Source organism: Thamnophis sirtalis, unplaced genomic scaffold (genome assembly GCF_051295495.1).
Source record: "Thamnophis sirtalis isolate CommonGarterSnake01/CBP01778 unplaced genomic scaffold, rThaSir2_p1.2 scaffold_4, whole genome shotgun sequence".
Lineage (NCBI taxonomy): Eukaryota > Metazoa > Chordata > Lepidosauria > Squamata > Natricidae > Thamnophis > Thamnophis sirtalis.
In genome coordinates this window covers 29623200-29647018 of record NW_028261384.1, presented here as the reverse complement: position 1 = coordinate 29647018, position 23819 = coordinate 29623200, and the positions used below count along the sequence as shown (strand labels likewise).

Sequence of the window (23819 nt, the reverse complement as noted above, 5' to 3'; positions counted from 1 at the left end):
AAAGGGCATGATCTACGGGCTCTATTACCCCCTGCTCTATAAGCTTATCCAATTCAGCATCTACCTTTGCTCTCAATGCAAAAGGAACCCTACGTGCCTTCAGCCTAATAGGCGCGACCTGGGGATTGAGGCAAAGGGAAATGGGGGTGCCCTTATAACAACCTAATTTCCCATCGAACACATCTGCGAACTCATCCAAAACGCTATCTACGGCACGGGGAACTACCCTATGCACCCCTTCTATAGTAAGGCCCAAAACGGGGAACCAATCTAACCCCAGAAGAGCGGGCAGGTTATCCTTAACAATTAAAACTGGAAGTTTCCCCTTAAAATCTCCATATTCCACCCGAATGTGGAATATTCCTGCCGTGGGAATCCCATTTCCCTGGTAATCTAAGAGGGAGACCCCGGCAGGGCGCAATTTACTCTGAGGAACCCTAGGGCAAAGGCGGGAAAACAAAGCCCAAGATAAAAGGGAACGGGAAGACCCGGAGTCCACCTCCATTCGGCAAGGCTGACCTTCAAGACGAACGACGGTGCTAATTTTGCGACCGCCGGCAGGGACGTGGGAAGCCTGATAGACTACGCACTCAGCACTAGGGAGCTGGTGGGTTGAATAGCAGTCCTCAGCTCGCCTCGCTGGACGTGGTTGTTGGCGGCGTTGCAATGTCTGACGCTGGTTGCTGGGCTGCATGAACGATGGGGCTGGCAAGAGAGCCCGGCAAACCTTGGCGAGGTGTCCTTCTCCTCGGCAACGGCGGCAGACAGCGGAACGAAACGGGCAAGATACGCGGCTGTGGCGGCCGCCGCATCCACGGCAAGGCATGTTTGAAGCTGGCTGGACGGACGTCGGTGGTTGCTGGTGTGGCCTCTGCTTCGGCTGCGTCCTCATCTGTCCGACGGTTTCCTCCTCCTCGTCTTCCGTGGGGGAGAGGTCGTCAACGAGGTTCGTCTGATTGGAAGGCCCCGCAGCGGTTTGCGTGAAAGGTTTCAGCTGAAGGCGTTCCATGTCGGCCGTGGATTGTTCGGAAAGTTCTGCTGCTCGCGCAGTCTCCACAGCTTGCGCCAAAGTAATCTTGTGGTTCCGGAACATACGGCTGCGCAATTGTACGTCGCGGACCCCGCATACAAACTGCTCCACAAGATTCTCCTCTAGGTCTGCAAAATCGCATTGGGCGGCCACTGTGCGCAATGCCTCGAGGAACTGACTGATAGATTCGCTGGGCTTCTGCACTCGGCGGCGAAAAGTAAACCGACGAGCAATCAAAGAAGGTGAGGGGGCGTAATGGTCCCTCAACCTGGACATTAGCTCGTCCCACCCAAGTTTGTAAGCTGGCCTCGGAGCGGCCAGGGCTCTCGCAGAAGCAAACATAGAGGGCTCGCAGCAAGACAGGAAAAAGCTGCACTTCTCCTCGTCAGTCTGTGCCCTGTTCTTTGACGCGATTAAATAGCATTCAAAACGCTCCATGAAGCCGTCCCAGGATTCTCCCGCAGACCCAAACGGCGCGAAAGGAGGAAGCGCTGTTGCCATTCTGATGCAAAAGCCAGGGAAAAGGAAAGAAGAAACAGAGAAGATTTTTGTTCGCTGCCGGCGTTCCTAACCTGAAAAGTATGATTCAAACGCGGAGGCAAGCTGGTTTGTTCTTCTCTGTGGTCACGGGAATCTCATCCCACCTTCGTCGCCAGTTTTGCATCTTGGAGCGGAAGGAGGAGGACGCGACAAGAAGGTAGTAAAACAGCAACCTTTATTCTAGCAGAGTAAACTATGATTAACCTGGCGTGGTTCGCGCCAAACATTTATACCCCCGGGTTTGAGCAGTGAGCCAATGGGGCGTCGAGTGTCTCGGCCAATCAGGGAAGACATTGAACCGGCTCCGCCCGCAAGCCAGTATTCAACAGAAAGAACAGAATTTGAAACTAATGGAGCTAGAGATGGCAAAATTGACTGCTTTAATTACAGATTTCAGTACGTTCCTTGTGGCTTGGAGATCATAGTTAGAGTTCCTATAGGAAAAGGAGGAAAATGAAGTTTTGACTTTGGACTTTGAGGATTCCATTTGATTTGATTAGAGAAATATTGTGAATTATTAAATGTTATGATTTGTTTATAATTAATAGATTTTTATGTGTTAGATTAAAGGTAAGCTAAGAATATATGAACATTATTTTCAATGTTGATTACTAGCATTTTAAATGTATTGAAATTATTCAATTCTCCCAAAAAATAGAGAAGGAACAAGGGCTTAGTCATATTGGACTAAATTCTTACTAACAGATGAGAGATGGTGTTGAAGTTACAGGAACCTTGGGAAGAAGTGGTCATACAATATTTTAATTCAACATTATGCAAGCACAAGCAATAGAACAAAATCAAACTAGAGTCTTGGACTTTATGAGAACTGATTTCAATAAGCTTAAACTTTGGTAAGCAATCCATGGACAAGAATGCTCAAGGAGAAAGCAATCCAAGGAACTTGGAAAATTTTGAAAAGTGAGATTATAAAAGTCTTGTCTAGCACAATTCCAATGAAAAAAAATAGGTCTCAAAAGAAACCAGCTGGCAGACTGGATAACAGAACTTCATGACAAAGAAGCCCCTGAGCTGGAAGATGCCAATGAGTTTGTCCAAATGATGTGGGGCCTACTAGAGACATGGCTTGAGTGGAAGCTAAATCCGAGATTAAGGCGCTGATACAAGCAGGCCGGCTCCCTAAATAACTAATTTGGGAGTTTTGGAGATAGTTTGGAAGCTGAGAGAATGGCCAGAACATCTCCTCATCCACCACTCGTCCAGAATGCAGCCGCGTGAGAGATTATGGGTGCACCTCGGTACATCCACGTTACACCTATCCTCCGCGAGCTGCACTGGCTACCGATCGGTCTCCGGATACGTTTCAAAGTCGTAACTTATAAAGCCCTTCATGGTATTGGACCTGGGTACTTGAGAGACCGCCTGCTGCCAATTACCTCCCAAAGACCCATTAGATCACACAAGGTCGGCCTCCTCCGGGTTCCATCTACCAGCCAATGCCATCTGGCTACCACCCGGGGGAGGGCCTTCTCTGTGGCAGCTCCGGCCCTTTGGAACGAACTCCCCGCAGAGATTCGGACCCTCACCTCTCTCCAGGCCTTCCGAAAAGCCGTCAAAACCTGGCTGTGCCGGCAGGCCTGGGGTTGATGAGTTCCCTTCCCCTCTCGACCTGTGTGGCTGTGTGATTCTTGGCTATTTTAACTACTTGTATTGTACTCTGTGTTCCCTTTCCCCCCTTTGAGTTGTTCACCGCCCTGAGTCCCTCCCGGAATAGGGCGGCATATAAATAAAACAAATCTCAACCTCAATCTCACCACTTCAAGAAGGTCCTCAGCCCAGACCTCAGGCAAGCCTGTGGCATCAGGGGTGTACCAGAACACATATAAGTCTCGCAGGGTCAGGTCAGGTCTTTATGGCTGCATAAAGAACTCTCTGATAAACTGAAAGATAAAAAGGACAAGTATAAAAAGTGGAAAGAGGGACACATAGCTAAGGCAGAATATCAACAAATAGTCTGGGCCTACATAATGAAGTCAGGAAAGCTTAAGGCTCAAAATGAACTAAGTCAACAAAAGTCAAAAATTACAAAAGAAGCTTCTTTCAACATGTAAAAACAAGAAAAAAGGCAAAGAAAAGATAGGTCCATTAATGGGAGAAAATGGCAAGACGGTGATGAGCAACAGGGAGAAAGCAGAATTGCTTAACTCGCCTTTTGTATCTGTCTTTATACAAAAGGAACAAAACAGGCCAACCTGTCAAAAACAGTACCGTAAAAACAGGTTAGGAATACAAGTTAAAATAGGCAAGAAAATGGTAAGAAAGCACCTGTCCACCCTAGATGAATTTAAATCACCAGGACTAGATATATTACACCCCAGGGTTCTGAAGGAACTGGCAGGCGTGGTCTCACCATATCTTTCAAAGATCCTGGAGCACTGAGAAACTGCCAGGTGCCTGGAAAAGGGCTGATGTAGTTCCCAACTTCAAAAAAAAAAGGGGGGGGGAGGATGAAACCAAGAAACTACAGACCTATCAGTCTGACAGCAATACTTAGGAAAATTCAAGCAATGAGTCTGTAAACACCCAGAGGCAAATAAAGTCATAACTAAAAGCCAACATGGGTTTGTCAAAAACAGATCATGCCAGATAAATCTTATTGCATTCTTTGATAAACGGACAAAACTAGTGGACCAGAGAAATGCTGTGGATATAACTTGAATTTCAGTAAGGTATTTGATAAAGTAGACCATAACATACTGCTTGACAAGATACAAAAATGTAGGTTAGACAACATCACCATCAGATGGATTCCTAACTGGCTGACCAACCACATTCAATGTGGAGTCCTTAATGCAACTGCATCTACATGCAAGGAAATATGTGGTGGGATACACCAGGGTTCTGTCTTAGGCTGGTACTCTTCAATACCTTCATCAATTATTTAGATGAGGGGATAGAGGGGAAACTAATCAAATTTGCAGATGATATTGTAGAAACCCCTCTCCTAGAAGAATAAAATATTCTAGGAAATATTAAAAAGGCAGAATATTATATTTATCTGGATGAGAAAAGGAGAAACATGTTTTCTAAAGACAAAGAGCAGCTCCTTGCAGCTCCCTGCCCTCAGCAGATACTTGGTGCTCATTGAGGACTGGGCCAGCCTATCTACAAAACAAAAGACCTCATGACCATCTAGGACATAATAGGATTATCTATCAGCAGAGTTCACCACATGACACAACCAAGCCTTTCACTACATCACCCAGCAAAGTTCAACCCAACTTGATTCGGACAAACATGACTCCACATGGGAGTCTGACTGCAACCAATAAAATACATGCCCTTGCCACAGGAACAGGAAGCTCAAGGGCAAGGCCCAAGAGAGAGTATAAATACCACTCATTCTCCACTCTATGTGGTCAGCTGTCCAGAATCACACATGCTTGTGGTTCTGCTTCACCATTAAACCATCTTTCCAATAAGCCTCTATGTTTCCAATGTCTTTCTCTCCACTTGGAACTGAACCCAGATGGACATTTCTTCCAACAATACCAAACGGGTAAGTATAAACAATGCTCCAGAAGATAGGCTTAAGATACAGAAGAATCTTGATAAAAAAATTCTTTAACAAAAACCAAGTAACTTCTTTGGATGAAATTGATATGTTTATTGAAGTTTGTTTCCATAACAAGATATTAGATCTTGGTTAGATCTTAACCAGCCCGGTGAATTGAAAATACACAGTATTCTTAATAAATATACATGTTATCATCAATGTACATCTCAGTACAGTTGGGCTTAACTGCTGGAAAAGCACACATGGAGTTGGGTATTTATTACCCTCCTGTCAAAGGCAGCAGGTAACAGTACAGGACAATTAACATCAAAGACCTGATAATTGCATTGACTCACAGTTTCTTCCTTAACAAAAATGTACAGTACTTCCTCTGCAGTTTGCAAACATTGAGAGCTGACCTGTTACTGGTTTGCAGAGGAAGCTGGCAGCAACTTCATCTGCAAATCTAGGAAGGCATGGAATGGAGGAAACCACAACAACAACAACAAAAAACCCAATGCAGAAGCAAATAGCAGCAGCATTTAGCATACTCATAATATATATATAGATATAGATATATTTGGTCCTTCTTAGTTCCAGAAACCATTACAAGTTTATAAGGGCTAATAATATATTCAAATTTAACTTTAGGGGTTATTTCAATGCAATGTTAACTGTACAGAGTGGGCTGTCCTTATAAAGTAGTCTGCAAAGGGCAAACCTTATAGATGACAGAAGATTAAAGACATGGATACAGTACCTTATTTTGACTCCGTTCTTAGATTTGCTTGTTTGTTTACTTATTTGTATCCTGCCCTTATTATTTTTACAAATAATTTAAAGTAGCAAATAATATGTTGTCTGTAATGGTGAACCATGGTTTTCATTAGCCTATTACCCCATTAGCCCTATATTCTACATAGCCTCTAAGATAATTTATGATTTATCTCCACATAGGAATACAAATAATCCCAAGCCATTTCCATAGTGTACAATATATTCTGCACTTTACAGGCATAAAGGCGGCCCTAGAGATATAGTGAACATTTTATCTTACAGAAATGATGCCTTATTTGTCAAAAAGGATTCATAATAGTGTCCAACCAACTTTTTTGGAATGGGGAAATAAAATGAAGAAACTGTTAAGTTTAGCTTCTGAGGAACTCATTAAGAAGGAACATTAGTAACTAAAGCCTGGACTTCATAAGTGTAGAGAGTACTGTATTAAAAGAACTCCTTAAGATCACAATTCTTTCCTGGCAGTTGAAATCAATGGAACATCAATGGAATAGTAATAATAATAATAGTAACAACAACAATAACAACATTTTTTGGATACAGGTATGTCTTATTTTTTTGCTAAATCAGTCCACAGGTCATTATGTAAAAAATATGACATACCCGTATCCAAAAAGTCATGTGAGCACTAAGTGGAAAAGGTCACCAAAAATGGGACGGTGAAGATTTTGTGGGACTTTCGAATACAAACGGATGGTCATTTGGAACACAATACACCGGTTTTCATGGTTGTCGAGGGCCGAAGCGTACAGTTTATTGATATTGCTGTACCAGGTGATGCCAGAGTCGAAGAAAAAGAACTGAAAAAAAATAATGAAATATCACGACCTGGCCATCGAAATTACACGACTATAGATGAAGCATGTAATAGTAATACCCATTGTCATTGGAGCACTTGGTACCATGTCCAAGAAGTTTACAAAACACTTCAAGAAATTGCAGCTTCCTGCAATAAGACCAGTGGAACTGCAAAAAACTGCGCTACTAAGAACATCATTTATTTTAAGAAGATACTTGATTGATACAGAGGATACTGGCAGCAACCCATATCAACCATTAGCACCAGTCAATGGTATTTGCGACACATCTTTAAATGTTCACTTGACTGAGTTTTATGATTAATGAATAAAAGAAATAATAATAATAATAATAATAATAATAATAATAATAATAATAATAAACTGAGATGATCAAAAATCGAGTTAAAAAGGTAAAGAATTGGACATCACCTGGAAAGGACCAATTACATGGTTTCTGGCTCAAATATCTGACCAGTTTACATGCAATATTGGACAGGCAACTGAATGAAATTTTACAAAAGGGCCAAATTGATGAATGGTTGACAACTGGAAAAACATACTTGATTCAGAAAGATCCAACTAAAGGAACAACATCTGAAACTATAGACCAATAACATGCTTACCAACAACCTTCAAATTACTCACAGGCATTATTGCAGATAACATGATGGATTATTTGGAAACAAACAACATCTTGCCAGTACAATTGTATAATAATAATAATTGTTAACAACAGGTACATTAAAGAAAGAAACAGAGTCACTAATCCTGGCTGCGCAAGAACAAGCTATCCGCACAAATGCCATTAAGGCCAAAATAGAAAAACCCTCTGATGATGCCAAATGCAGACTTTGCAAAGAAGCTGATGAAACTGTTGATCACATACTCAGCTGCTGTAAAAAAATCGCGCAGACTGATTATAAATTGCGGCACAATTCAGTAGCACAAATGATCCATTGGAATTTGTGCAAAAATTATAATATTAAAACAGCAACAAACTGGTGGGAACATCAGCCTGAAAAAGTCATCGAAAATCAGATGGTCAAGATCTTGTGGGATTTCCATATACAAACCGACAAAATACTGGCGCATAATACACCAGACATCACACTGGTTGAGAAAAATAAGGTCACAATCATAGACATCGCAATACCAGGTGATAGCAGGGTCGCCGAGAAGGAACATGAAAAAATCGCAAGATACCAGGACTTAAAAATCGAAATTCAACGACTATGGCACAAACCAGCAGTGGTAATTCCAGTGGTAATTGGCACACTGGGTGCTATTCCAAAAGCACTGGAATTACATTTAAAACAGTTAAAAATTGACAAAATCACCATCAGTCAAATGCAAAAAGCCGCACTGCTTGGATCTGCACGCATATTACGAAAATACGTTACGACGTCCTAGGCCCCTGGGTGGGGCCCGACTAGTAACCAATGCCAAATCCGGCGAAACAACTGGCCGCTGTGATACAATTGTATAATTGCAAAACCAAAAAAAACCAAAAAAACAATGTCACAAGCGGAAATAACTGATATTCAAGACACAACTAAAGACATTATAGTAGAACTCCCAGAAGAAGTTTTTGGGGAGGAAATAATACCACCACCACTAGAACCAGTTATCACTGAACCAACTGATGAACTAACTCAAAAACAAAAAGAATTGAAGGATAAGATCATGGAGCATTTTCTGCTTAATGAGGAAAGGCAACATTTACCATCACTAAAAACTGTGCCTAAGAAAAATTTGGCCCCTTATCATGAAAATGGTTAATGCAGTGTTTTCAACAATTGAATCGGGATCCATCTTGGAAACGAACCAGTTAATGTACAGCGCAGATGTAATAGTCACTAATGAACTAGGCATTAAAATCAAAGTACCTAGTCACACAACAGAAAAAGCATCAAAGCCAAAGTGGAAAATCTGATTAGAACAAAAGGTCAAAAAATTAAAGGCAGATGCTCGTAACTTAAAGAACATGCATGAGCAACGGCTTAAAAACAACAAAATCATAGATCGGCTAATCAGAAGATATAGATTGGATACAAGAAACATCAATGAAGCTGTAGAGATTGTAAAACAGCAGATAACAGCAACAGCTACAAAAATTGAAAGATATGAGGCACGAATCATCCAATATAAACAAAATCAGCAATTTTGATCAGACCAACAGCGTTTTTATCGAAGTCTTAATGTGAATGATGACACCAAAAGTGAAAAACCAGAAAAGCAGGCCACAGTTGAATTCTGGAAAGAATTGTGGGAAAATGCAAAGGATTACAATAAGGAAGCAAAGTGGATACATGACTTTGAGAAAAGCATTGGCAACAAACAAATGCAAGTATTAGAAATAACAACTGAGATGGTCAAAAATTGAGTAAAAAAGGTAAAGAATTGGACTTCACCTGGAAAGGACCAATTACATGGTTTCTGGCTCAAATATCTGACCAGTTTACATGCAATATTGGCCAGGCAACTGAATGAAATTTTACAAAAGGGCCAAGTTGATAAATGGTTGACAACTGGAAAAACATACTTGATTCAGAAAGATGCAACTAAAGGAACAACACCTGAAAACTACAGACCAATAACATGCTTGCCAACAACCTTCAAATTACTCACAGGCATTATTGCAGATAACATGATGGATTATTTGGAAACAAACAACATCTTGCCAGTAGAGCAAAAAGGCAACAAAAGAAGGAGCAGGGGCACAAAAGATCAGCTCCTAATTGATAAAATGATATTAGAAAATTGTAAGAACAGAAAAATGAACTTGAATATGGTCTGGATTGATTACAAAAAGGCATTTGACTCACTGCCACATAGTTGGATCATAAAATGCTTAGAAACAACTGGCATTAGCAAAAATATTACATCCTTTACTGAAAAGGCGATGAAACAATGGAGAACTGTTGGCAGTAGGGAATGAGATCTAAGGAATGGATAATATCAAGCAAGGAATTTTCCAGGGTGATTCACTTTCACCTCTTCTCTTCATCATTGCAATGATTCCACTATCAGTAATCTTAAAAAAAATGAAATTAGGCTACCAAACAGCCAAAGAAGCTGAAAAAATTTCGCATTTACTATATATGGATGATTTGAAACTCTATGGAAAGTCAGAAATAGAAATCCAATCATTGACAAACACAGTCCGAGTATTCAGCACCGATATTTCAATGCAGTTTGGCATGGAAAAATGCACCACTGTATCCATAAAAAGGGGCAAAATCACTGCATCTGAGGGAATTGAAATGCCCAATGGCCAACTAATTAAATGCAAAGAAAATGAAGCCTACAAATACTTAGGCATTCTGCAGTTGGATAACATCAAGCATGGAGAAGTAAAAACTATTGTCAGGCGAGAGTACACCAACAGAGTTAGGAAAATTTTGAAATCTAAATTAAATGGTGGAAATACAATCAATGCCATAAATACCTGGGCAATATCAGTTATAAGATACACAGCTGGTATAGTTAACTGGATACAAGCTGATTTGGACATTTTGGACCGAAAAACCAGGAAACTAATGACAATGCACTACAGTTTACATCCACGTGGTGATACTGATAGACTGTACCTGCCCCGAAAATCAGGTGGCAATTATTACAAGTGAAGCAAACAGCTGAAGAAGAAAAACATGCACTGGCTGATTATTTAAAAGAAAGTCAAGAACATCTATTAATCGAAGTAAAAAACAAAAATCTACTGAAGGCCCAACAGACAAAACAAGAATACAGAAAAGATGTGATAAAATCAAGAATGGAGAGTTGCAGAACAAAGCACTGCATGGCCAATTTCTGGAAAAAATAAAAGATAAAGTGGACAGTGAATAAACGTGGTTATGGTTAACAACAGGTACATTAAAAAAAGAAACAGAGTCACTAATCCTGGCTGCGCAAGAACAAGCTATCCGCACAAATGCCATTAAGGCCAAAATAGAAAAATCCTCTGATGATGCCAAATGCAGACTTTGCAAAGAAGCTGATGAAACTGTTGATCACATACTCAGCTGCTGTAAAAAAATCGCACAGACTGATTATAAATTGCGGCACAATTCAGTAGCACAAATGATCCATTGGAATTTGTGCAAAAATTATAATATTAAAACAGCAACAAACTGGTGGGAACATCAGCCTGAAAAAGTCACCGAAAATCAGATGGCCAAGATCTTGTGGGATTTCCGTATACAAATGGACAAAATACTGGCGCATAATACACCAGACATCACACTGGTTGAGAAAAATAAGGTCACAATCATAGACATCGCAATACCAGGTGATAGCAGGGTCGCCGAGAAAGAACATGAAAAAATAGCAAAATACCAGGACTTAAAAATCGAAATTCAACGACTATGGCACAAACCAGTAGTGGTAATTCCAGTGGTAATTGGCACACTGGGTGCTATTCCAAAAGCACTGGAATTACATTTAAAACAGTTAAAAATTGACAAAATCACCATCAGTCAAATGCAAAAAGCCGCACTGCTTGGATCTGCACGCATATTACGAAAATACGTTACGACGTCCTAGGCCCCTGGGTGGGGCCCGACTAGTAACCAATGCCAAATCTGGCAAAACAACTGGCCGCTGTGATACAATTGTATAATAATTATAATTATAATTCTACAAAAAACCACCCTACTTGGAACAGCTTATATCCTCCAATGTTACTTTAACAGTTCCCAGGTCCTTGGTTAGGACTCGAGCTGTTGAGCTACCAGCCAGCCCCAAAGGCTGTGAATATCACCAAACATTAGCCACATAATAATAATGGCTATTTTTTTTTTGACAAGACATAAGTCCAAGCTAGATAAACATCCATCCAATAAAATTAGTAAACACTTATTAACAACTAACCAAATATAATCATGCCTATTTAAAATAATTGTCTGCAATTCAGTTTCATATGTATGCAGTAATGCTTGACTTATACTTAGCAACTGTTCAAAGTTACAAAGACACTGAAAATAGTATGACTTACAATAGATCCTTACACCTGTGATCAAAATTCAGATACCAACCAACAGCATGTAACTATGATGATTGCACATCCCTGGAACCCATGATCAGCATTTGTGACCTTCCCAGCTGGCTCCAAATAAGTAAAATCAATGGGGGAACCCAAATTCGCTTAATGACCACTTGATTTACTTAATAACTGCAGTGAATTGCTTAATAACTGTGGCAAAAAAGATTATAAAATCAGGCACGACTCACTTAACAACTGCTTTGCTTAGCAATGGAAATTCCAGTTCCAATTGTGATTGTAAGTTGAGGACTATCTATACATCCATAAGTAAAACAAGTATCAATTTAGAAATTGTCAAGATTTAGGAGGTCACAGCATAATAACACTAACGCACTCTGGTGAGAAATGGAAGAAGATCCTCCATAGAATTACTTAAAAACATTGCCATACTAGTATATTGGTATATGCGTGACTGGCAGGTTCTTAGTACCAGCACCACTAGTTTAATTTGGATCAGACTTGAATAGGGTGCTAGTAAAAAGCACCCATGCTGTAACAAAATATAATAATATCAGGGAACATTCAGAACAGCCGAAATAGTACTGTTCTGGATTAAGCAGAGTAATTCAATAAAAATGATTTAGTAATGCAGTACTGTGCTAAAATGGGAGACACCAATAGCCTGCAGTGACAATTGTTAATGCAGTTAAGTAAATGCCACATTTATTATTTGAGCAGCATGGTGTTTTGTGGAACCAATACATAATTTATGTATATATGTACATGCTTTAGAACTGTTAACTGGGCAGTAGCTGGGGCAAGTAAAGGGAATTCACCCATTGAGCAACCCTCATATCTAGAACCCCAGCTGGCAACTTTCCAGCTGACAAGCTCTGTGTCCAACCAGTGCAATCCTCGTATATTTTACTACAAATGTTGTTTCATTGGTTTTAACTCAGTGTCAGACATAAACTTCGTTAATGTGACTTGCAAACCCTGGTTATGACTACTACCATGGCTGAACACAGTTTTCATTGATAGTTTGTAAGTAGTGTTTACACTGAATTTTTGTAACATTTGTTGAATCAGATAACAATGGTGCAATCTATCCACATTTATTTATATACCTATTATTATTATTATTATTATTATTATTATTATTATTATTATTATTATTATTATTATTATTATTATTATCATGATTGCATCATGTGCCAAGCACATTAGACTACAAGCATATTCTACAATTTTCAGACTTGACTACATCTCACCTTTCCATTTAAGGTTGATGTTCTTCCTGAAATGTTTGGCACCAGATTTTTTTTTAGCTTTCCTCTTATTCTCCAACCATCTGGTGGTACCCAATTGATTGCAATCTTTGCTGGACATTGCTCACTCATCTGGAGCACATGTCCAGCAAAGCATGTTCTGCATTGTATGACTATCTCAAGAGTCTTCAAGAATTGTTTGTTTGTAGTATTTCCTCATTTGTGACTTGGGACCGATATGAGATATAAAGAACTTTCTGAGACAATATTGTTGAAAGACATTGCTCTTATGAATTCTTCTTGTAGATTTCTAGGTCTCATTGACATAGATAGCAGTTAGTATGACAATGGTATTAAATGAGCTGATCTTGGTTGCTGTGATTATAGTGGATCTGTGGTCCATATTGAGTGCATTTGTTAGAAGGCAGAGTTGCTTTACCTATTCAGCATTTCATACCTGCTTCTGTTCTTACATATGTATCCATGATGCTTCCAGATAAATTGTTCCACAAATTTTAAAGCCTGCAATTTGTCTAAACGGGATATTATTACATCCCATATAGTTTACTTCCTCATCACGATGAAGAATGCAGTGAGATTTCCTAGGGGGCCAGTTAGGATACACTGTATGAATTTATTTGGGCTAGGCCTGGAAATTGTTCTAAAGTCTGGTTTAAGTATGGTATATTACAATGATGACTAACCTTTTCCAAACCAAGTGCTCATAACGCATGTGCACGAATGCGCATTTGCGTGCCTGGATCCCCAAAATGCAATGCACGCATGCCTCTGTGCATTGCTATGCCCCATGCATGCATGCACACCACTGCATGTGCCACACCGCCATGCATGCATGTCTCTGCATGTGCCCTGCATATGCGTGCACACCCACTGCACATGCCCCACCCCACACATGCACAACAGAATATGAAGACCAGCTGGCCGGCGGGAGGTGCACATGCATGCATGGTGGAGCTGAACTGGGGCAATGGCTTGCGTGCCCAGAGAGGGTGCTGCGTGCCACCTGTGGTACATGTGCAATAGGTTTGCCATCACTGGTATATTGAACTGAGTTTTTATAATGCACTGCAGAGCTGTACATCAATATTACTGGAGGTAGCGTGCAGAGAAAATTCTGGAAATCTCTACATTTTCAAGTTGCCAAGGTTGAGAAACTGTATTATAAATTATAGATTACTGCATGAACCATAATTGTTGGCTTAACACTGTACCCTAATTTCAAACCATTATGGTTTAGCAGTATTATCTGAATCCTATATATTTCTTATAATATTTCTTCCTAAGAATTGGATTTAGGATTGCAGCCTTTACCCATTGTTTACTTGACTATCTGGCTACAAAAAAAAAAAGACAAATCCCTTCACTGTGGGCTGTGGTGATGAAAGCCTGTCATTCATCCGCTACCCTGCATCCCCTACCTGCCCTAGGAAGAGGGAAGAAGAGAAAGCAAGACCCAACGTCGGGCAAAGAGAATGCCACGAAGACTTCACTTTTCCTGCCGCGCACGCCCTGAACTTCTGCGCATGCTCTCATGGAGGAGGCGCGCGCCTCGGCTGGATCTTCTAGCCTTACAACTCCGCGCTGAGAGCGATGCGTCTTCTTGGGGGAGAGAGGCGGGGCGCTCAGATACAGAGAAGGCCGGGAGAGGGAGGGGGCGGTACGACGGCGCCCTCCCGCCCTCGCCTCCTCCCGGCCAGAGGCTGGAAGGCGGGGCCTGCGAGGGGAGGAGAGAGAGGGAGAGCGCAGGCCCTTCCAGCGAGCGGTGCGAGCGTCCGGGCTAGGATGCTCTTGGTATCGCCCTGCGGGGGCAGCAGCTGCAGCAGTAGCAGAAGCCGTGCCAGGGACTAACCCGCCGCTTCGCTCCCTGCCGCAGCCGCGCTAGCGCCCGACGTGTTGCTGCCTGAGAGACAGCCAGCCAGCAGGGCTGCTTGCTTTTACTGGCCCCTCCTTTCCCGCCGTCTCTTCCTTTCCCTCCCCTGCCCGTTGGCGGCTCCGGGGCACTGACCCTCGCCGTCCTCTTCCTCCTCTTCCTCCTGGGTTGCTCCTCGGCGGCTCCCATGGCGGCCCCGGGTAATATCGTGTCCGTTATGGCGAGTAAGACCAAGACCAAGAAGAAGCACTTCGTGGCCCAGAAAGTCAAGCTCTTCCGGGCCAGCGATCCGCTGCTCAGCGTCCTCATGTGGGGAGTGAACCATTCGGTAAGAGACGCCGCTGCCGCGCAGACGACTCCGGGGGGCGGGAAAGGCTCTCCTGGCTGTAGTTTCTCCCCCCTCCTGGCGCAACGGGGCTGCGGAGATAGTCCATCAGACCCGGCTAGCTGCCGGCTAAGCACGATGGGAACTATAGTCCCGCGCCTGTGGAGAGCCGTCAGGTAGGGAGGAGGATTCCCTTCGGTTTTGCAGGTGTGTTGCCGCCTGCCTTAATTTCCCTCCTTTCATTAGAAAGGTGTGATGGGGTTGATGTAGCTCTCGTCTTCTAATCAATTGCTGCTGCCCTGTGACTGCAACTCCCCCCTCCCTCCCCCCAATCTTGCAGGGCCATCTTGCTCTTTCACACCTCGGATTTAGACTAATCTGCAGGAATTCAGAAGTAGCGGTGCTCCATAACAGGATCGGTGTAGTTGATTGAAAGAGGATACAAAATTTCATTCCGGGGAAAGAGATGCTCTTCTGCAGAAAGCATAGATAACCTCTTGGATTCACTAATGCAGTGCCATGTTTCCTTTGGGATGTCAACAGCTGTGGGTGTGCAGCTTCCCGTTGTTTTTCTGTTCTTATGCGTGGCTGCATCTTTGCAAAGCCTTCAGTGCCTATGATACTGTCAGTATTTTGGTAGGATAAGTAATTCTGCTTCAAGCAAGGGCTAAATATCAGCTGCTAGAATATTTCCTTTAGTGCTTGCCATAAGCACCCAAAGATGACTCTTCATAATGCTATACAGACATTATCTTGGTTGGACAAATAACTATTTTTATGCAATTTCCTGGGGTCATCTTCACCCAGAGAACACTGGGGTCCAAACCCAGTGCACATGTCACAGTATGCATATTTGTTGTGATGGTTGATAGACAGCACATAATTGAATGTCTACTTGTCTAATGGTTTTAGTGCCCCCCCCCATTTGAATGTATTTTTCATAGTATTGCTACAAAAGCAGTCATAAAACAGTGCAGAGGAATTGGGAAACTTTTCATTCTAATCCCCAGTACATTCAATGGATCATGGAGTTGGAAGCAGAGCAGTAAGGAATGTCTTGGATAAAATATGGTAGAGTCGCTATAGTAGAGAAGGTGATGGCAATGTGCTGTCTTGGACTACTGCAGTGTCCTGTTTCTCAGCTAGGAATAACAGTTCATTTAACTATGCAGTATTATGCTAGTGAGACCAGAGAGAAAAGAAATGTAAAATGTAGTTTGACAGAAGAAAAATACTATTGAAGATAACATGATTTTGATAATGATGAAACTCATGTGATCTAAGCTGTTAGAAATGACAGAATGTGGATGGTATAGAAAGTGTGTCATTGTAATTGTATGAGAATTATATTCACCTAGTTAGGGGAAGTAATACTGCAGGTGTGTGTTTGTGAGTATGTGTGTATGCGCATGTGTGCACATAGACCAAATATGCAGGGTTTTGTTCAGAGTGGCAACAAAGATTGGTTCTAAAGATTATGGCGGGCTATTTCTTGTGAACTTTTGAAATTTGTTTCCTTTTTTTATTCAGCACAAGAATTAACATCTCATTAAAGGGGGAAAAGCTGCTTAAAGAAATAGCTAATAGAGCACAAATCATGTGCTCCCCCCCTAGTAGTATTGTCTGACTTTAATATAATGAGAATTTGCTTTATTGCATAATGTGTATGTCCACATATATTAGCTGCCACATCTTTTAGTAGAAGCTATATTTGGTATTTGCACATTGATTCTAAAATCTGGTTAATTCACTGTCTTCTTTTTCCTGGAAAGCTGGTCCTGTGCCCTGCTGTAAATATGAGTACAGATAAATTCATTGAATGCTTATATTGAAAATGCTTGGGCATGATTAACTTTCATACAAAGGGGTGTTCAAAACATAAAACTTCCTTAACTTGAGGGAAATGGCAACTTTCACATCACATATAGTTATGATTTCACAAACACTAGGCCACTGTTTCTCAAACTTGGCCTTTTCAAGAGATGTGGACCTCAACTCCCAGAATTCCTCATCCAACATGGCTGGTGTAGAATTCTGGAACATAAGTCTACACCTCATAAAAAGGCCAAGGTTGAGAACCACTGCTGTAGGCTGAACTGGTAGCCAACTATTGGTTTTGTGATTAATTTGACAATGCTATACATAAAATACAATAGATGATTTTCCTTGAGCAGAGATGAATGTATGTATATGTGCACATATTTGCTCATACCACACATGAATATGGAGGTTTGAGGAAGTTTGCTAATTCAGCCTCTGATTCTAAAGTAGACATTTTCTTTCTTCTTGAAATACAAATAGAGGATTTAGAGAAATCAAAAGTAGGGTAACATTAACCTTTCATTGCATAAGCAGAATTTTATTTTCCCTCAAAGTTACATGAATATTAGTTTGCACTGTCCTTTGCTGAAATTTCTAACAAGACTTTTTTTATGAAAAAGGAGGAAATCTGCATGAAAACTTTCCATTAAGTCTAATACTGTTATATTTTCAAGAGAAGAGAGCAGATCTGGAGGATGGTTTCTGATAATTGATTGTGTAAACAGTTATTTGTAATAGTAATGTTGTAAGTTGCTTATAATGAATTAAATTTTTATGGAGAGTTTCCAGAGTTAATACAGTGCTAAGAACCTGGTACATCTGGGAAAATGCATTTTATACAGCATCTTCAGTTTTGAATTTAAATAAGTGAAAAGAAACTCAACTCATAATTCAGAAAACAGTATATGTTGAATTGTAATAATATTAAAGGTAAACCTCAAAATATACATTTTACTGGTTTCACTATCAAGTATTACCTTTAATGAGAAAAGGAGGTGTGAGAGTTAAATTTTCCTTTTATCTTCAGTTAAATTCAACTGTTCAAAGTAGTATATTCATTTGGCAAGTAATTGTTTTCTCAACAATTCTACATTTTCACACAACAGCTCCTGTAAACCTTGCCACCAACTGGAATTGATAGGAGCCAAAGCCTAAACATCTTGCGTATTTGATTACAGAGTTGCGCAGAGATTATGACCGTGTTATTCTCTTTTTTGTTCAGTGTATTACCCTTTTTTTTTATATTGCTGCTTTGTACAGTCCTGAATTCTATTTTTGCTCTGCCACTAATAGTTCAGGCAGCACAAATATATTGTAGATTTTTCAACTCTATTCATCACTTCATATTTTCTCATGCTGGAATGCCCATCCTAATCACCAGTTATTTTGTGTTATCCTAAATGTTTCATCTCTGTCAAATTATTTATATCTCACATCAAATAAACAAATGAAAAAGTAAATGTGAAGTATTTGGGATTCCCCCTCCATAAAAGTATGAGAACTGATCACCTATTCTTACTTTGTACTTACCTTTTAGAGGACATTTCCTTTAGTGTGGAATTACTAAATGTATCCATGTGTTTTTGATGGGAGATTGTTGACGAGCTCTTAGATATTTGTTGGCAAGAAATGAATTTGCTGACAACTCTAAACAAGACTTTTACAAAATCAAGCTAACAATTGTTTGGTATTGCATACATTGGCTTCTCGATAATTTGGTATATAAGTATAATCTTTATTGTCATTGTACTTAAATACAACAAAATTGGTTTTTGGGTTTTTTTTACACTTCCCTTTCCATATTTTATGTGTGAGGATTCACATCAAGCTAGGACACATAATGCATTAAGTACAGTATTTAAATGTCAGTTAAAGGCATATCATTCTATGAAATTTGGATTTGGTGTCTGAATTGTCCTAAAGTATTGAATACTTTAGTATGTCAGTGATTGAAAACTGAATATTGACTGTGGGTGTTGGCTTAAAAAAGGCAAGAGAATTATTTGCTTAAAAAATAACAGTACATTTTTACTGATTTCCTGCATCTTCAATATATACTCATGACAATTTGAGATAAAGTAACATAATACAGTCCAGAATAAAATTACAGTTGCAAAATCTACAACAGCTGCTGAGCTAACATAAGTAAACACACAGTATCCTAAAGTAATTAATACTGACTCATTCAATGGCTATTTAAATGTCTTTGAGTTTTTAAAATAAAGATTAGCTTTTGAGAGTACATACTTTATTAGATTGGTCTACTTGTTTAGAAAATTACTATCACATTTGGGCTTGGGGGGGAATCCAATGAAGCATCATGTGACAGTTCTTAACTGCCATCTAGTGGCCATATGGACTTTTGCATTCCAGATCTAATAGTCCAAGGATAAATAAAAATGCCTCCTTGAACTAAATTTTAAAAGTTCATATGTGGGATTGATTTAAAAAAAATCGAAATCAGTGGTAAAGATTCTTCTGAATATATCAGTACTAGATCCTCAAAAGAAACCCAAAAGACTAGTAAATATTTTGCCACAAAATTTAAGAATATTTTTATAGTTCTGTGGTCAGTTATTAATGAAATAAGAATTCTTGACTTTAGAGACAAACTATTTCATGTTAAGCAGTCTGGTTTTGTCATTGATAATATAGCTTTGATTAATATCTTATACTAAATATTTCCCATAATTAGTGCAATTACATGGATATATATACACACACATACACATACCTACACATATGTACACATACATACACATACATACATACATACATGCATGCATCTGAATAGGTCATCTTAATAGTCTAAAGCCTTTTTTTAAATTACTTTGTTGACATTTCTAGTTATGGTGGAATGTAATCCAGAATCACGAGGGAGGGGATGATTCAGGGAGCAAAGACACAATATATCTTGGAACCGATAGGCAGGAAAAGAACAAAGGCTTTCCTCCCCTCAGTTGGTTTGCACAATATATCAAATAGTTTATACAGATAAGTCTTTAGTCTGGGAAGATGAATAAAGAAACTACTCTAAACTAACTACTCATATTCTTCTCGGTTTCTTTGGCCTGATACAAATAAACATAATAAAGATAAATTAGTTTATAAAAGAGAAGTTCAGAAGGCACAGAAAAAAAAAGTAAAATAAGGCAACAAAGAAAATAAAGAAATAATTTTCAGCTTCGTCACAATGAGAATATGTTAATACCGTGGGCTGGAAGGAGTGAGACCTAGCTTAGAGTCTTTGCACAGCCGCAAAACACATAAGCTTGACTTCCCCCAAGATTCATAAAGCCATTATTTGATCATTCCCAGGGGAAGGCAAGCAGTCTAGGAAAATTCTTGTAACATAGATAGAAGTCAATAAAACTTTTACCTCAATTATTTGTAAGCAACTCTGGTTGCTTGTGCCTGACATACACTTTCACTCTCGTTTACTGTTACAAATGAAACATCCTTTTCTAGATTTGTTTATTGTATTCCTGTTAGTATTAGTAATTTCAATTTTTGTCTTTCATGGCTTAAAAACTCTGTAATGTCCATATCAGATAAAAGATTTCTTAAAGTTGTTTTTATCTTCCATTTATTCATTGAAATTTGTATCCCGTTTCAGATATTAATTATCAATATTTAAGTCTATCTTTCAAAAACTTTTCAAGATAACAAAAAGTTATAGTCATTTATAGCCAAAAGTTTTAGCTTAGCCATTTCTACTTGGTCCTTTAGTTCCCTTTAGTGTCCTTTTCCATTTTCATCAAGCCTCAGTTTCTAATGTGAGTCGGCTTCCATTTCAATCATTTTCCATGAATATATTATTTAATTATATTTTTTCCAAATCTTACAGCTCTATTTAAAACTTTCTTATACCAAAATTCTAGTGTGTGTGTGTGCGCGCGTGCATGCCTTCTGTCAATTATATATTATTTTAAATTCTTAAATCTGTTTAAAATTTGTTAAATCCAAAGATTTAAGATAAAACTCACCAGATGTAAAATTCAACTCACTGTTTTGAAGGTCTCTAATAGCAATAAAATGGTTACATTGAACATTTCTAAATGTGATTGGAAAATGAGTTTGGCTGGCTTATTGCTTTATAAAGACTCAACTATTACTGAGAACAAAAGTGTCGGCTCTTGGTGCTCAAACCCATGGGAGACTGCTGCCATTCACAGCACTTTTGGGCAATCTTCTGTTCTTTGCTTTTTCAGAAACCTTTGAAAGACTAGTCAAAGGACCACACTTTCATTATTCATAGTTGTTGTTGTCTATGCTTGTTCGTTGAGATGTCTTCCGACAGTGGTGACTCATATCTCAATGGAATGTTTCTAAATCCTGATTCTTTTGTACAAACCAGACCCATTCTTTTTAGAAAGATACTTCAAGAACTGTCAACCATTCTGTAATGTTATAACGATAAACCTAATTCCTGAAGCATAAATGTATTGATTTTTGAACTATGAATTGTCCTACAAAAGCAAAGGACGTTTAGAATGGATGGCAGAAAATCATACACCATCTTCCTCTTTGTTGTATAGGATAAATTAAAAGCGTTTTCAAGTACTTCAGAGGGGTGCCTTTTCTCCCTTTGCGTCTAATGCCAAGCTTATTTGAGAAGACCATCTATTTCTTCCTAATAGTTTATAGAAATAGTTGTAATTCAGAATTCTCTGATACAATGCCCCTTCAGATATGAAATCAAGTTAACTCTTACAACGCCCGTCAAAATAGATTATTAGGTTGGTCATTCTTACAGATTAAATTAGAATATTCTGAATTCTAATTACTTAGTCATTGTTGCAAATGTTGCTTAAATTTCATGTTGCTGCATTTCCTTTAGAAACGCAAAGGTGCTTTTTCAAGAGGCAACTGGACTTTCTGATTTTTCTTTGAAGACATTTCACTTCTCATCCAAGAAGCTTCTTCAGCTCTGACTGAAGCTGAAGCTTCTTGGATGAGAAGTGAAATATCTTCAAAGAAAAACCAGAAAGTCGTTGCCTCTCTTGAAAATACATCTTTGGGGCAACTATGACCTGGATGACTGAGAATCTCCATAGACATTTTCCTTTGGAAACCAATATAAGTAAATCACATACAGGTAGCCCTTCACTTAATAATTAGTTTAGTGTCTGTTCAAAGTTACAACAGCACTGAGAACAGTGATTTAATGACCATTTTTCACACTTATGACTGTTGCGGTATCCTGATGGTCACACGATTAAAATTCAAGTGCTTGGCAACTGATTCATATTTATGACATTTTCAGTGTTCCGAGGTCACGTGATCACCTTTTGCTGCCTTCTGACAAGCAAAGTCAATGGGGAAGCCAGTTTCATTTACCAACCATGTTACTAACTTAACAACTGCCGTGGTTCAGTTAACAAGTGTGGCAAGAAAGGTCAAAGAATGGAGCAAAACTCAGTTAACAAATATCTCTCAGCAAAGAAATTTGCTGCTCAATTGTGATTGTAAATTGGGAACTATCTGTACTGCATCTTAAAGTAGGACAGAATTGATCTACCGAGATGCCATTTTCAAATATTAAATCATAAAATATTAAAGAGAATTGTGAAGGAAATATAAAAACTTTCTTTGTAGAATTGCGCACCTCCTGTAGGTATAAAAAATCGCATTGCAGGGAAAATTAAGATCTCGAAACTTAATAGACATGATGTATCAGTGATATCCCAAAGCTTAAATTTATTTAAGTCAGATTTATTTATTTACTTTTACTTTTTTTTTTTTTTAACTTTTGCTTTATTTGTATGCCGCCCTTTTCCCTAAGGGGACTCAGGGCGGCTCACAATTCAAAAGGGAAGGGGAAACAACAAACAATAGACAATACAACATGTTAAAAAAAGAAAAACACAACAATCGCACAATTCGAGTGGGGCTATAATCTTAACCCCAGGCCAGCCGGGACAGCCAGATCTTTACAGCAGCGTGGAAGGATTGGAGGGTGGTGAGAGTCCGAATCTCCACGGGGAGTTCGTTCCAAAGGTACGGAGCAGCCACCGAGAAGGCTCTCCTCCGGGTAGTTGCCAGTTTGCACTGGCTGGAAGATGGAATTCGGAGGAGGCCTAATCGATGCGATCGAATCGGTCTGGTGGAGGTAATTGGCAGTAGGCGGTCTCTCAAGTACCCAGGCCCACTACCATGAAAGGCTTTATAGGTGATAAGTAGCACCTTGTTTGTTTCTTAAATTTTTTATTGATAAACAATAGCAGACTGGCCAAAAAGTAGAATTGAAAAATCTAGATAGGAACACCAGACAAATAATGATAATGAATTATGTCCTTCATTTGTGCAGCAGTATTGACTGACTCTACTTGCCAAAGAAAATATGGGCATTATGTTGCAAATCCGACAAGAAGAAGAAAAGGCATTGGAACAGTATCTGAAGGATAGTGAATAAGATGCACTAAAGCTAGTATACCAGAAAAGCTTATTGAGTTTGAGACCAAACTTGGCCTGCAAGAAAGACCAAATGAACAACAAAAAAGAGGTATGAAAGATAAAGCTCTACGTGGCCAATACATTTAAAAAATAGTGGGGAAAATAGATAATAACAAGACCTGGCAATACCTAAGAGCAGGAAAGTTGAAAAAGAAACATGAGCTAATTCTGGCTGCCTAAGAGCAACCCTTAAGAACAAACACATACAAAGCCAGAATTGAGAAAACAGCAACAGACAACAACTGTTGCTTCTGCAAACAAGCTGAAGAAACAGTGAACCACCTGGTTATCTGCTGCAAGAAGATTGCAAGAAGATTGCACAGACTGACTGTAAACCACAGCATGACAAAGTAGCAACAATGGTGCATTGGAAGATTTGCAAGAAATATCAT

At 39.5% G+C, this 23819-nt stretch overlaps 1 protein-coding gene and 1 long non-coding RNA gene across 2 annotated transcripts in view; one reads left to right on the top strand and one right to left on the bottom strand.

The window, feature by feature from the left end:
- Nucleotides 1-1898: 1898 nt before the first annotated feature.
- LOC148045793 (uncharacterized) lies at nt 1899-15046 on the bottom strand. Its single transcript, XR_015696331.1, has 3 exons — nt 14961-15046; nt 3346-3471; nt 1899-2004 (listed from the first exon to the last, which is right to left on the bottom strand). It is a non-coding gene; the product is annotated as an uncharacterized LOC148045793 (long non-coding RNA).
- PIP4K2A (phosphatidylinositol-5-phosphate 4-kinase type 2 alpha) overlaps nt 14676-23819 on the top strand; it is a 65599-nt gene continuing 56455 nt past the window's right edge. The window contains exon 1 of the mRNA XM_014067705.2: nt 14676-15153. Within this exon, the coding sequence (XP_013923180.2) occupies nt 15013-15153 (141 nt within the window). The 5' untranslated portion in view covers nt 14676-15012. The remainder of the gene's footprint in view (nt 15154-23819) is intronic.